Here is a 13,603-nt window from a genome sequence, read left to right on the forward strand (position 1 = left end):
GTAGAACAGTGGCGTGCATTCCATAAAGACATAAAGACACTGCCTACCCTACCATTTACCAAACTCTGATCAATATTTAATATGCATAAATGAAATTCACAGCGTCATTAAATTTTAATGTAGTTATGAAATAAAAATATATTTCAAATATATTTTAGATCCATCTATCGGTATTTTGGTAGCATTATTATCTAATTTCTATAACACCGGCTCGGCTCAAGTCCTATTCATGCGCTGCACTAGCGCCGCCACAGGACCCAGTACGTCACGGGACGGCAAAGACACAAACTATCCGTGTCTAAGTTTTTATATGTGTGCTCTGCGTGTCTACGCATATTTTATATGTGTGCGTGCCTATAAACACGGCACACTGATGTAATAAAACCACGCACACAAACACACAAGGTAGGCAGTGTCTTTTTACGAAGATATACGAATTAGGTACGAACCGAATTCGGAACTACATCGAAAGTTGAAACTGAAGTTGAATATGCGACCAATTTAAGAAGTGTGATAATGTATACAATTTTGTAGCGGTAAAGACCATCTGCAAATAGTATCATTATTCGTTTGTTTTGTTTTGGAAATAACAAACGTTTACTTTGAGGTTAAATTTGTTTTTTGAGAAAATTAATAGGTAATGTTTACTACGACAATTTGCAAGTGAAGTGTTTTGAGAGTAACTAAACTAAACTAAATAGATTATGTATATCATCAGTGTATTTTGTAAGATAATAAGGCATACCTAATTTAACGAAAAATTCTTATTTTTGTTTTATGAATAAACTTTTATCAAACAGAGAGTGATAGGAAAAAGGCCGATCTATAAATGGATCTATACCGGAATTTGTAATACACAAAGGTAAAGTTAATCATTAATTACATAATATATAGAATACTAGTAATTAGGATATCATACCTACTTTGACAATTATTTTATAGATAATATGACCTATGTTCGTGATATGTTTTCCATTATTTTGCGGAAATACTATGTATCTCCAATCAAATATCAGTACTGCAATATGAAATATTAGTTTTTATGACTTATTATCATTGCAATATTTCTGCCTACCCTGTCCAAAAACTCTGTGCACGCCCCTGGTGTAGAAGCTACCAGATGTGACAGTTGCCCACACAAATGCAGTATTTATTTTATCACTGCTCTCCGTAAAATGCCTCCACACTTTATCACACATACTGCACTTGAAAATCAATTCACTTCTAAATCCATCAAGCCTTTCACTAACAAATTCAATTTGTGAAGATTCACACATATTTCGATGTCTTTCCATAAGAAATGCCCACTGTATTACATGCTTCAAGTCCACAATGCGATACCCAGATATTCCAGATAAACATTTATTTTGACAAGGTTCCACAATCAATTGAAATGAATCAATTTCCGGATCAGGTTGCGGCCAATGAATCTCTACAGGTTCAACCACAGGTTCAGCTGTCATTGTGCTAGTACTAGGAACACTGTAGGTGGCCTCTAGGCGGATTTTCGGTTTTACACGAGCATATGTTCTTAGTTGTGTATTCTGGGTACTGAAAGAAAAGAAACAAATTGTGATCTAACCATAATAAAAGTATAATACGTATATCCTAGATCTATTTTCTCCTTTATCAATATTTCGTGGGTTTTTTACGCCATCTTATGGTTTTAGACTAAAAGCAGCACACATGACAACTTACTGACCCTACATAACTATAAGAAGATCCCTTTGTAAATGAGTATAATATTACAACTCGATTATCTCGAAAACTATCAACCTTAGAGAAAAAATACAAAGAATAAAAAGGGTTTATTTTAGGCTATTCTTGCCGATAAAACCATAAAAAATAGGTATTATATAGACTAAAAAAAAAATTCTAAATTTCGACTAAGTCCAGATCCCATTGTAAATGAGTATATTATAACTCGATTATCTCGAAAACTATCAACCTTAGAGAAAAAATACAAAGAATAAAAAGGGTTTATTTTAGCCTATTCTTGCCGATAAAACCATAAAAATAGATGTTATACTGACTAAAAAAAAAAATTTCCAAATTTCGTCTGTCCAGATCCCTAGCGCCCCCAAGGCTACACTCCGACCCGTCATCAAAATGGCGGCCAGGCGCATTAGCAATTTGCGGGGATTATACCTACATGTAGTGTTCCTTTTATGAGCAACAATAAACCATGCATAATTGATACATACATTATAGAGTTATCTATGACGATTTCTTCATTCACTGGCTTCTTCTTCGTTTCTTCAGTACGCCAAACTTTCACACGGCTGTAATACAATATATGAATGAATCTTTTGCATGCCGAAAATGTAGGTAGGTAAATAAATAGATACCTCGTGTCATCGTGAAATAGCGCGAAATCCCTACATCCAAACTTGGCCGTGTTTACGTCTTCGTAACTAATTCTGTTTCTGGCTTCTTAGCCAGAAACAGAATTAGTTGTATTATGCAGGTTCACTTACCTCCCTTCACCATAATATCTCTTCATTGAACTTCGAACTCGTTTCAAAGATTTGCGCGCCCCCGAATATCCGTGTTGCCTGTACGACGCCTTGCTTGTTCGAACAGACATTTTAGGCGTAATCTAAATCTGAAAACAAATGAAAAACAAATGAAAAACGAAAGAATGCTTACTTTTAGACACTCAGTATTTGAATAAAATATAATAATATCGTAAGTCACAACCATATGTATTGAAAGATCGCAATTCGCAAGTGAATTGAAGAAAGATACCTAGGGTACTTACCTAGTCAGAATCCTTTATGATTGAGTTGCGTTCTGAAATAAGATCTAGAAAAATAAAATATTACAGTAAAATTTACTTATCTTTATATTTCAATGTTATCTTTATATACCTGGTATAAATGGCCGACGAATAAAAAAAAATCTTATTAGATTAGCGATTTATTTTAATTACGGAACAAAAAAAAGGATTGTAAGTAACTGAATTATGTTTGTTTCTGAACGCACCATAAGTTTTCGACGACGCGCGACGTGAACGGAGTACGAGTAGAGTTATAGGTATACCACTGAGCAAGTAAGGTATACCTACCTACTTTGATAAAACAATCTAATAATATTGTGTGTCTGTCTGAAAATTCGGAAAAGCATATTTTGCCAATATTTGCAAGTTTGTGACTACTTTCGTAGTTTAAATATAGTAGGTAAAAAACAATGGTAATGTAAATTCTAAACAAACTACTACCAAAATACAATTAGAACAAAAATCATTTGACTTGTTTATTTCACCCAGAGGCCAGAGGTGGCTCGTGACAAAATTGTATAGGTGTTCACTTGAAATAAAACAACGAAAATACAATAGCGTTAGCGGGATGATTTATTACAAAAAAATGAGCACCACATTTTATAAATGTCTATAACACTAAAAATTACAAAGTACAGGCTATTTCAAAACGAATTCAATGATTATCAATAATTAGTAAATCACCGAATTTGCATTCGCGAGCGTAGGTATCCATAGTGTTTGTCACTGACGGTCACTGACCTCTATAACTCAGTGGTGTTTGTGTGGCAACGTCGCGCGCGCAATTGCTATGGTCCGGGAGCCAGCAGCAGATTTTATGACCAAGTTCCTCTCAAGCGGTAATTAGTAAAATGCATCAGCTGATACGGGAGGCTACAACCGCTCACCCCCCCAACCGAGCGCCAGCTGACGTTCACGAGGCTTTATAATACTATACTCTCATGCGTCTGACGAATTATCTCTTGAGAGGAAATAGTTAACCAAATTTGCACCTGGCTCCCTAACCATACTGTCATGCGATGCGGCAACGTTGCGTGAGAATCAAAACGCTACTTGAGTACGGTTTATTATGAACGATTGTTATAAAAATAAAAGTAATACAATATACATATTTGTTGGCGTAAACTATTTTATTCATCATTAATTTTGGAAAATAAATAATGTCTAAATTGATTACAATAAAACGCAGTTTTATTTTATTACATTACACTATTGTTTTTTTTTTATCAAAACCTGTATGTATTTGAGTAGTTAGTAGCATATTATATTCTGAATTTCTGATCCATGCCTATTCACTCAAAACTAATAACACTAATGATTTGTAACAGTAAATTATTTCAATAGGTAGGTATTTGAACATTTCCCAACAAGACGTAAGAATAATTATTCGTAGGTATACAAGATACAATAACAAATCTAATACACTATTTATTATTTTATTATTTACTAGCGGTCCGCCCCGGCTTCGCCCGTGGTACATGTTTACGTTTTCTCTCCATAAGAAGTAAGAACCATCCTCGTACTTCAAGGAATATAATAAAAAAAGAATTATCTAAATCGGTTCAGCCGTTCTCGAGTTATGCGCTTACCAACACATTTTGCGATTCATTTTTATATATAAGACTAGCGGTCCGCCCCGGCTTCGCCCGTGGTACATATTTACGCTTTCTCTACATAAAAACCATCCTCGTACTTCAAGGAATATAATAAAAAAAGAATTATCGAAATCGGTTCAGCCGTTCTCGAGTTATGCGCTTACCAACACATTTTGCGATTCATTTTTATATATAAGATATAAGATTATGTGAAAATAACCAGGAAGGTGAAAAAAACATATTTACGAAAACATAGTAACATATGGCTGTCGCTACAATAATTATACTTCAATTTTATCTTTTTATACCTAGTAGAACTGGCCGACGAATAAAAAAAATCGTATTAGAATACAATATATTACGGAACAAAAAAAGGATTGTAACTGAATTAGGTATGTTTGTTTCTGGGCGCACCGTTTTCGACGACGCGACGCGCGACGTAAGCGTATAGGTATAGGTACCTACTTTGCTAAAACAAACTAATAAAATTGTGTGTCTGTCTGAAAATTCGGAAAAGCATATTTTGCAAGTTTGTGATTACTTTGATAGTTTACCGATTTATAATAATTGTAATTGTAATTGTATAATACATATATCATTTGCAATGTGGTGAAATTTCATAAAAATCACGGGCCAATTTTTTGTTTTGAATCCCACCGAAAATATAATTGCGTTATTAGAATAATTAACCCGGCGTCTGTATGGTAGAAAATTGTTACACCGACTGTCAAGTGGGTCAAAATTACCCTGAAATGTAGAAGCCTTTATTTTGTTGAACTTTAAATATATAATAAATATATGAGTATATTTTAGTTAGAACACTAATTTTAAGGTTATGCAGCAGAAATAAAAGGCAATTTAACTAATCGTAGCATCTTTGTTTGAGTTATGAAAAAACATACAAAAATAATCAACAAAAATAGACATCCTCAGTCTCGTTACTATAAAATAACATAAATGTTCACTTATAATCTTACAATTATCGTTTTGGTGTAGTTGAAAACGAGATCTTTCAAACTTAAATCAAAATAAAAATAAAACAGTCCTAAGTTAGTCTCATTCTTGCAACATATCACAGCACTCTTTGCAGTACGGAACAATATGTTCGGGACAAATAAACTTGTGACAGTTTGTGCATGTATGCGTCGTTTTGCGATCTTTTTTGGCTGGGCAAACTTGACACCTTTTCCGTACACCTTGTACATTTGCAGGTGGCTCCTCAGATGGTTCTCCAAGAAAATCTCTGATTCTCTTTCGCGTTTCTCTCGGCAACTGCACGACGTCTTGGCGAGTATTCAAGTGGTTATTTACGAGAGCAAGGCCCAACTTTTTGAGGAATTGGCGCCGTTTTACAATTTGATTATTATTTTTATTCTTCAGCAATCTATTTCTGATAAAGCCGACTTGGCTTGTGGCTGTACTCCTGGAGGCACTGTAATAATATTTTCCATTCTTGTATGTCTATTTTGACGAAAAGGTTGCTTTTGCCACTTAGTTCCATCTTTGCCAACATAATATTGTGATCTTTGTACCTGTAGTTCACTTAGAGGTGTATCATCTTCGTCACTGCTAGAAGGCGCCTGTTCTGTGTCAGTCTCTTGACTTTGAACACTGACACGATCCTGATCTTCCTCGCTTTCTGACGAAATTCCAGTTTTCTCTGAATCAGATTGCTCTAAAATTGCTAAAATACGCTGCCGCTCACATTCATCACGATCCATTTTAAATTATAACCTACAAATAGCAGAATACGGAAATTATAATCTTTTTACACTAATTACTAAAATGGCGCATAATTGTTACATTGACTGTATAGTTGGGTCATATTTACCTTTTTGACGTTTGCGCACGTGTAACTCCCGGTGCAGTCGCACGACAACTAAACTGTGGCATAAAACAAGAAAGGTGATGTCTTAACTCCAGCTACTGAGAAGTACGGCAACGTCGCGTTCGATTCTTAAAAGATACAAACAATTGAAAATTGCGCGGGTCATATTGACCCAACCATACAGACGCCGGGTTAATTACTATACCTACCCACGATCAATTATTACAATATAGTCTCAAATGCATACTAGAGAAATATTGCAATTTGATTCAATTAAAATGCATAGCATACAAAAATAAATTCACAACACAAGAAATTCCGCGCGCAAATCATAGCGCGTGTCAATGAAATCAAGAATGTTTTATATCAAGCCGACGGGGACGAGCGACGACGCGACGCCGAACAAAAGTACCTACGACGGACGACCACGCTTCGAGTTGCCAAACACACAGCCAAACAACAATAATGAGTAATAAATTGTTTACAAAAAAAACAAGTTTTCCATTTTTCTGTATGAGTAGACAGAACTTCAAAACGCCACCTGCTACGGTTTATATTATGAACGATGGTTATAAAAATAAAAGTTATATTTGTTGGTGTAAACTATTTTATTGATCAATAATTTTGGAATTTAAAACTGTCAACATTGATAACAATAAAACGCAGTTTTATTTTATTACACTATTGTTTTTTTATCAAAACATGTATTTGAAGTACCATATAATATTATGCTGATCCAAGCATTTTCACTCAAAACTAATATCACTAATGATTTGTAAAAGTAAATTATTTCAATATACATTTCATAACCAACAAGTAAGAATAATTATTATTATTCCTACCTACAACAACAAACCTAAAACACTATTTACTATGGGAAAATAACCAGGAAGGTGAAAAACATTATATTACCTATTATTTACGATTTCGACGCACTCGACTTTTAGTAAAATATAGTAGGTAAACATAATATTATGGTTTTGATTTTTGCTACTAGTATAAGAAAACTGCGTGTTCAAACTACTTGTTTGTCTGTCTGAAAATTCGGAAGTACTTTGGTAGTTTACCGATTTATAATAATATTGTATATATCGTTGTTTAAAAAATATTCAAACACAATAAAATATGATATACTGATTTATCACTGGTTTCAGTGATGAACTGATGAGTCAATGTTAGCCACTATACTTTCGTCATACGTGTGTATGATTGATGTGATTTGCAACGTGGTGATATTTCAGAAAAATCACGGGTCAAATTGTCCCACCGAAAATATAACTGCGTTATAAGAATAACTATACCTACGATAAATTATACATAATACAATATAGTCTCAAATGCATACTAGTGAAATATTTTATTTGAATCAATAAAATAAAAAAAAAAAAAAAAATAATAATAATACAAAAATAAATTCACAACACAAGAAAATCCGCGCGCAAATCATAGCGCGTGACAATGAAATCAAGAACTTTCGAGCCGACGCGACGCGGACGACGAAGGAGCCTAACAAAAGTACCTACAATCATAGGCGGCTCGTGACAAAATTGTATGGCCGTGTTCACTTGAAATAAAACAACGAAAATAGGTACCTACAATAGCGTTAGCAGTACAAAAAAAATGAGCACCACATTATAAATGTCTATTTATACACTAAAAATTATAGAGTATTTCAAAACGAATTCAATTATTATTTAGCAATAATTAGAAAATCCCCGAATTTGCATTCGTGATCGTATTCATAGTGTTTGTCTACACTAATATTATAAAGAGGAAAACTTTGTTTGTTTGTTTGATTGTAATGAATAGGCTCATAAACTACTGGACATTTTACCAATGTTTGCAAGTTTGTGATTACTTTGATAGTTTACCGATTTATAATAATTGTATACTTATATCATTGTTTAAAAATATTCAAACACAATATGATATAGGTACTGATTTATCACTGGTTTCAGTGATGAACTGATGAGTCAATGTTAGCCACAATACTAATCACGAACAATAATGAGTAATAAATTGTTTACAAAAAAAAACATAGTTTCTAAGGTCATTAGTTTTATTTTATTTTATTGTTATTTTCTTTGAACGATTGGAAATGAAATTACTCAATTTTTACACAGAACTTTGATTTATTAGAATTATGCTCATTATGTATAAGATAACGAACGCGAATGCACGACATCTAGCGCGTCAATGTCTAAACATCGCCTTTCGTTTAGACATTGACGCGCTAGATCTGTAATAAGTATATAGTCTATGCGCTAGATGTCGTGCTTTATGTCGTGTTTCGCTTGGCAAAAGTCACGCACACTACTGTAGAAATGTCAAATTTTTCCGGTATTTTACTGTTGTTTTTCTAAGTAAATATTGTAAATTATTGATTAAAAAGGTCGAACGCGCACACATTTCATTATAGAGAAGTGATAAAATGATTAGTTTTAAAGAAATAGTGTCTGTGTTAAGTGTTTAGAGGTAATCAAAAATGTATGGAGGGACGGTCGGAACATCAACCTTAAGCGAGTGAAAAATATTAATTTTAATTTATTCAGTCCGTAAGCCCAGGCAGCCATAGCAGTAAATTAAGTAAGCGGAAGAAAGCTCATTTATTTTTGGTCGGATGCGGCGAAATCCACATCCGCGTTAAATACACAGGCCGACGAGAACCGTAGGCACTCGTTTCGACTGTTTTCAGTTAAAATTTAATTTCGGGCACAAATTACTGTCTTTTTGTTATTCGCTTTCTGAATTTTAGATGATGAAATTCGTTACGACCATCATTAATTCACACTTTGGGCGGCGTATAATCGAGTGCTGCCTATTAAAATTTTATCAAAGATTCGCTCACAGCTCATACTTAAAATTTAAATTGATATTGGATATATATTTTTGATGGATGTAGAGATTCTTTGAACTGGAGCAGGCGTATTCGATCTCCGGGAAAGATAAAAAATATCTCCATCTGGCAGTAGGCCATGTACTTGTAAAGAAAGTCGATCAGTGAGATATAGGAAAATATGTTAACAGAATATTGTTATTTCTAGAACTTTTCTAATATTATTATCGATAAACGTATTATTTATCTGTTATAGGTACCTATCAAGGTATTTATGAAGTCAATATAAGATAATACATACTTAGGTAGGTACTTATGATAATGTATCGACATATTTTGCTTTGAGTTGATAGAAACTGAAACAACAAAACTAATCTCATGCATACTACCCAAATGTTTACTCAAATATACATCTCAATAATTAGCGGGACTATTCAAAAAGGTCGTACATTTTTAAAGTTAAATAAAAACCCAACAGCATAAATGAGACGTGTGGCATGCATAGTGAAGATTTAATAATTGTGAGATCTTGACACCAGTAGTACACTCCAAATGGTTTATTATAAGGCTCTGGGGACTTAATTATTTTTCCGAGGCGACCCAGTTGCGAGTATGACAAAGACAACGCCCGAGATTTATATTTAAATCTAGGTTAAACTAGAAAAGATTTCATTAGTACTATAAAGCAACAAGCACAAAGCCTAAATTATGCGCTCTTTACTGCGGAAAGAATGGAGTTGTAAAAACTAGTTTACACTAATGAATATTTATTGTTTTCTTATAAATACCTACTTGTAATATTGCCAAAAACTAAATTATAAGTGAAGTCCCGTGTCCCCGTAGTGGGGTAAGGGGCAGATGCAATAATCATACATCTGTTTCACTGATCGATTTTCTTTAGGGACAAGTAGGTGATCAGCCTTCTGTGTCCTGCCAGACCGAGACATTTTTTTTTTCTTCGTCTCCACCGGGAATCGAACCCAGGACCCCTCGGTTCTACGCTCACGCGTCAACCACTGTACCAAGGAGGCGGTCAACCACTGTACCAAAAACTAAATTATGCTAGATTGTAATTATTGCTTTTATTTAATTATGGTACCTACATTGTCTAACATAATGATTTAATAATTATTTATTTATTTATTTATTTATTTATTTAAACAATTAGATTACAGAGATCCATTAATGTTAGTACGTGACTTATTAACTAATGTTAGTAAATATTAAAAATATACTCATTATTATCAGATGGTGAGGCACCTTATGCATAAACCTGTCGCTTTGAATGGACAAGTTCACGCACAAAGTGTCCCATGAAAGATGACATATATCTCTCTGAAATGATCATCATGAGACTGTTGCGACTGCGCCGCACTCTATCTAGAGTAGACGCTTTTTTTCTGCGTATAATTGCCCAGAAATCGTCAGTATGCGCATTTGCGAACATTCCAGACGCACTGCAGTAGCGAGGCAGTCCCAACAGCATTCTAAACGCATTATTATACATGACACGTAAGGCATTAAGCGATCTATCAGTATAGTTAAACCATAGACTACCCGTGTAGAAATTTTGACAGTAGGCTTTAAAAAGCGTGATTTTCACTGGATTACTACAACGGGCAAATCTACGGGCCAACATATTACATCTGATCGCCAATGCCCTACGCTCACGCTCTATATCTACATTATCCTTGAGGTCATCAGTAAGCATGTGTCCGAGATACTTAAACTCTTTAACTCTTTCAACTGTTAAAGCGTAAAGAGATATGTCAGACGTACATTTCCTATGCTTACCAACGTCCCCAAAAACAATGCATTTACATTTAGACACATTATAAAGCAGACCGTGAGCAGCTACATATGTCTCACAGACTTTGAGCAATTATGTAAACATACATTCATTGAATGTACTACTCATCCTCAAAGAAAATGTGCACACTATAAAATATAATCCTATCAATTATAACATAAAATAAATCGTTTGATAATTAATCCAAGGAAAATCGAAATGATTAGCCACTTAACCTTCATTGCATGATGCCACAGTTAAATCGGCTGCAGTTTAGCCCGCACTGGAGCAGCATGTAATCGTTAACAAAACAGCACTTGAACAATAACATATGTCCACACGCTGGTCTATTCATTAACCCCGTACAGTATCGCACATCTAAAATACAAGAGCGAGCCAATTAAAGTTGACCCCGCCACGTTCCGAACTGCACTCTTAATCAGGGTAGATACACGGTTAATTAATGTGATCCGCTTTTATTTTCGCTCAGAAAATAATATTGGGAACACCCTTATGTACGCTCATTGTATTTTGGGACATTGTGACACTGATATATGTTTTATTTATTTCGCCCGTTCTTTCCAGAATGTATACTTTGGAAGGAACTTAATGAGAACTACGTTTTAGCTGTCAGTTTGTGCTGGGTTTTGTGTGGAGTAATTTTTGTTTGTTTGATGAATAGCGCTCGCTTAATATCGTTTTAATTTTGACGAAGATTTTACGTAAGGTTTTAACGTAATCGTTAGTTTTATAAAAGAGGTAATGTTGAACGTACATATATTATTAAAATGTTTTATTATACTCTTTATATTCTATGAAATGTAGCTGAAGGAAGGAGGTATAGAGTTTTATTAAAAGTAATAAAATCGCTCAAAAATGGAACCTTCCAACGTATTTATTTATGGAATAACGTCATCTCTGTCAAAAATAGCGCGAAATGCAATATTTCGAGGGGTGCTGTCTCAATGATTTTTATTCGTAGAATAACGTAGAATCGTGATCTGTATTTTAATTTTTTACATAAATTTCTTTTTACTTCTCAATTGCGTCCGTGTTTCTGTGGAAAAATAACGAGAGGAAAAAGGTTCTGCGAGAGTGACATTACACATTTTATAAAATTTATTTACCGTTTGTAATTAACCGCCTGCATACTCGGAGGTTGTTCGTGACCTTTGTTCTAGGTTTGTTCAATTCATAAAACTCAAACAAACTCAAACTTGTTCAATTCTAAAATCATAATATTTTTTGATTTTGATTATTTGTAACTAAAATTTAAATCTTATTGCTTATATTATATATTTAAGAGGAATGTTTATTTGTCTGAAAAAATAATAAGTAGATAATAATAATTTCTTTTAAATATTAACATACTTATTCTCTTTCATAATTTTCTTTCCCTATCAAAAAAGATATCTACAAAACCACGAAAACCTACCAACGAAAATTAGCTTTCCCAACATGTCCTACAATATAGCAACGGAATTAAATTGAATATAACTGCAGCTAAAGGGTGAGCGTAGGCAGGGGAGTTAACATTATTACAGGTCTTGGGACGTGCTGTGGGGTCTGTCACTCAATTGCTTCGTTATTGCGACGTGACTGCAATCATTGATAGCTGCATATATTTTGATTTGGCGATTTACCAATGTAATACTGTTATATTATGGTGACATGTGACGCGCACGTCTTTTGGTTTTATCGAATTCTAATATTGTTTAGATTTGCCCAATATACGAATGTAATATATGGTGTGATATGTGACGCGTCACGGTGTCTTTTGGTTTTATCGAGTTCTTATATTGGGAATATGTACTTTTTTGCCAATGTATAAACATATAATAGTAAAAAAAAGCGTATAAATGTAATATTATGGTGTGATGTGTGAGTGTGTGACGCGACGCTGTCTTTACGTTTATCAAGTTCTAGTATTGGGAATGTGTGCTGTTTTGTATAAGTTTTCGTAAGTGTGGATCATTGATGTTAATGTATTTAGAAGTTGTGTTAGTATGCAATGATACCTATATGGAAAAAAAGTTCATCGATCGTATTAAACTTAATAAACATTAAAGAGGTTCATTGCTAATCCGCCAATAAAATGTTGTAATTATGTAAGTATGTGTATGTGTAGTAACAACCTTTTTATACCTGAGGTCATCGAAAAATTGCTATGTCATTATCTAATAAAATATATTTCCATTATTTCTCACGTCAAGGAGAACAATCAATTACTAAGTTTTTACTTAGTTGTTACTGCACACTTATAAATTACCCTTTGATGTTAGCGTTTACCTTGTGTCTGTAATTAAAGAGAACTTTTATAAAAGTTGTCGACTAGACATTCTTGTTCTTCAAAACAAAGCTCTTTGTGAACATTCTCTAATTAAATCCTAATTACGATGTAACGTTAATTAACTGACACGATAATTACTAAAGCACGCCACGTAACAAATGGCGGAAAAATTATAATGTGTTGTTTTAATGCTGGTTGGCATGCTTGTTCAATGACATTGTGATATGGACGGTAAACAATTGTTTGAATGGAAGCTTATAAATATTAGAAATTAGACCTTAATGGAAAATGGTTAAGTTTTAAATGATGTTGTGCTATACCTAGAACATTCTACAACATTATTTTAAACTTTATGAAAACACGGTTGGAAAGTACAAAATGTATATAAATCTATGGACACATTATCTCTAAATTCTGTAAATATTAACAGTAAACTACTCGTACATCGTATGCCTCTCAACTTCTTCAATAAAATATTTAAATTAT

General features: G+C 33.7%; 1 protein-coding gene across 1 annotated transcript; it reads right to left on the bottom strand.

Annotated features, from left to right (window-relative positions):
* Nucleotides 1-1,040: 1,040 nt before the first annotated feature.
* LOC149907079 (uncharacterized) lies at nucleotides 1,041-4,408 on the bottom strand. The gene is made up of 4 exons (XM_090103825.1): nucleotides 2,762-4,408; nucleotides 2,478-2,605; nucleotides 2,205-2,282; nucleotides 1,041-1,551 (listed from the first exon to the last, which is right to left on the bottom strand). Exons 2-4 carry the CDS (start codon nucleotides 2,585-2,587, stop codon nucleotides 1,041-1,043), a joined length of 699 nt encoding a protein of 232 aa, XP_089959951.1. The 5' UTR covers nucleotides 2,588-2,605; nucleotides 2,762-4,408.
* Between the last annotated feature and the right edge of the window lie 9,195 nt (nucleotides 4,409-13,603).

The sequence above is a fragment of the Colias eurytheme genome, chromosome 7 (assembly GCF_061535395.1).
Source record: "Colias eurytheme isolate Ceu_HAF_F1 chromosome 7, ilColEury1 Martin Lab GWU primary, whole genome shotgun sequence".
Classification (NCBI taxonomy): domain Eukaryota; kingdom Metazoa; phylum Arthropoda; class Insecta; order Lepidoptera; family Pieridae; genus Colias; species Colias eurytheme.

Bases quoted from the DNA above. Each gene is read 5' to 3' on its own strand.
- LOC149907079 (XM_090103825.1), bottom strand. From the start codon at position 2,587: ATGTCTGTTCGAACAAGCAAGGCGTCGTACAGGCAACACGGATATTCG. The intron at 2,283-2,477 runs GTAAGTGAACCT...ATTGTATTACAG, and splicing joins AGATATTATGGTGAAGGGAG to CCGTGTGAAAGTTTGGCGTA. The intron at 1,552-2,204 runs GTATGTATCAAT...CTTTTCTTTCAG, and splicing joins GTCATAGATAACTCTATAAT to TACCCAGAATACACAACTAA.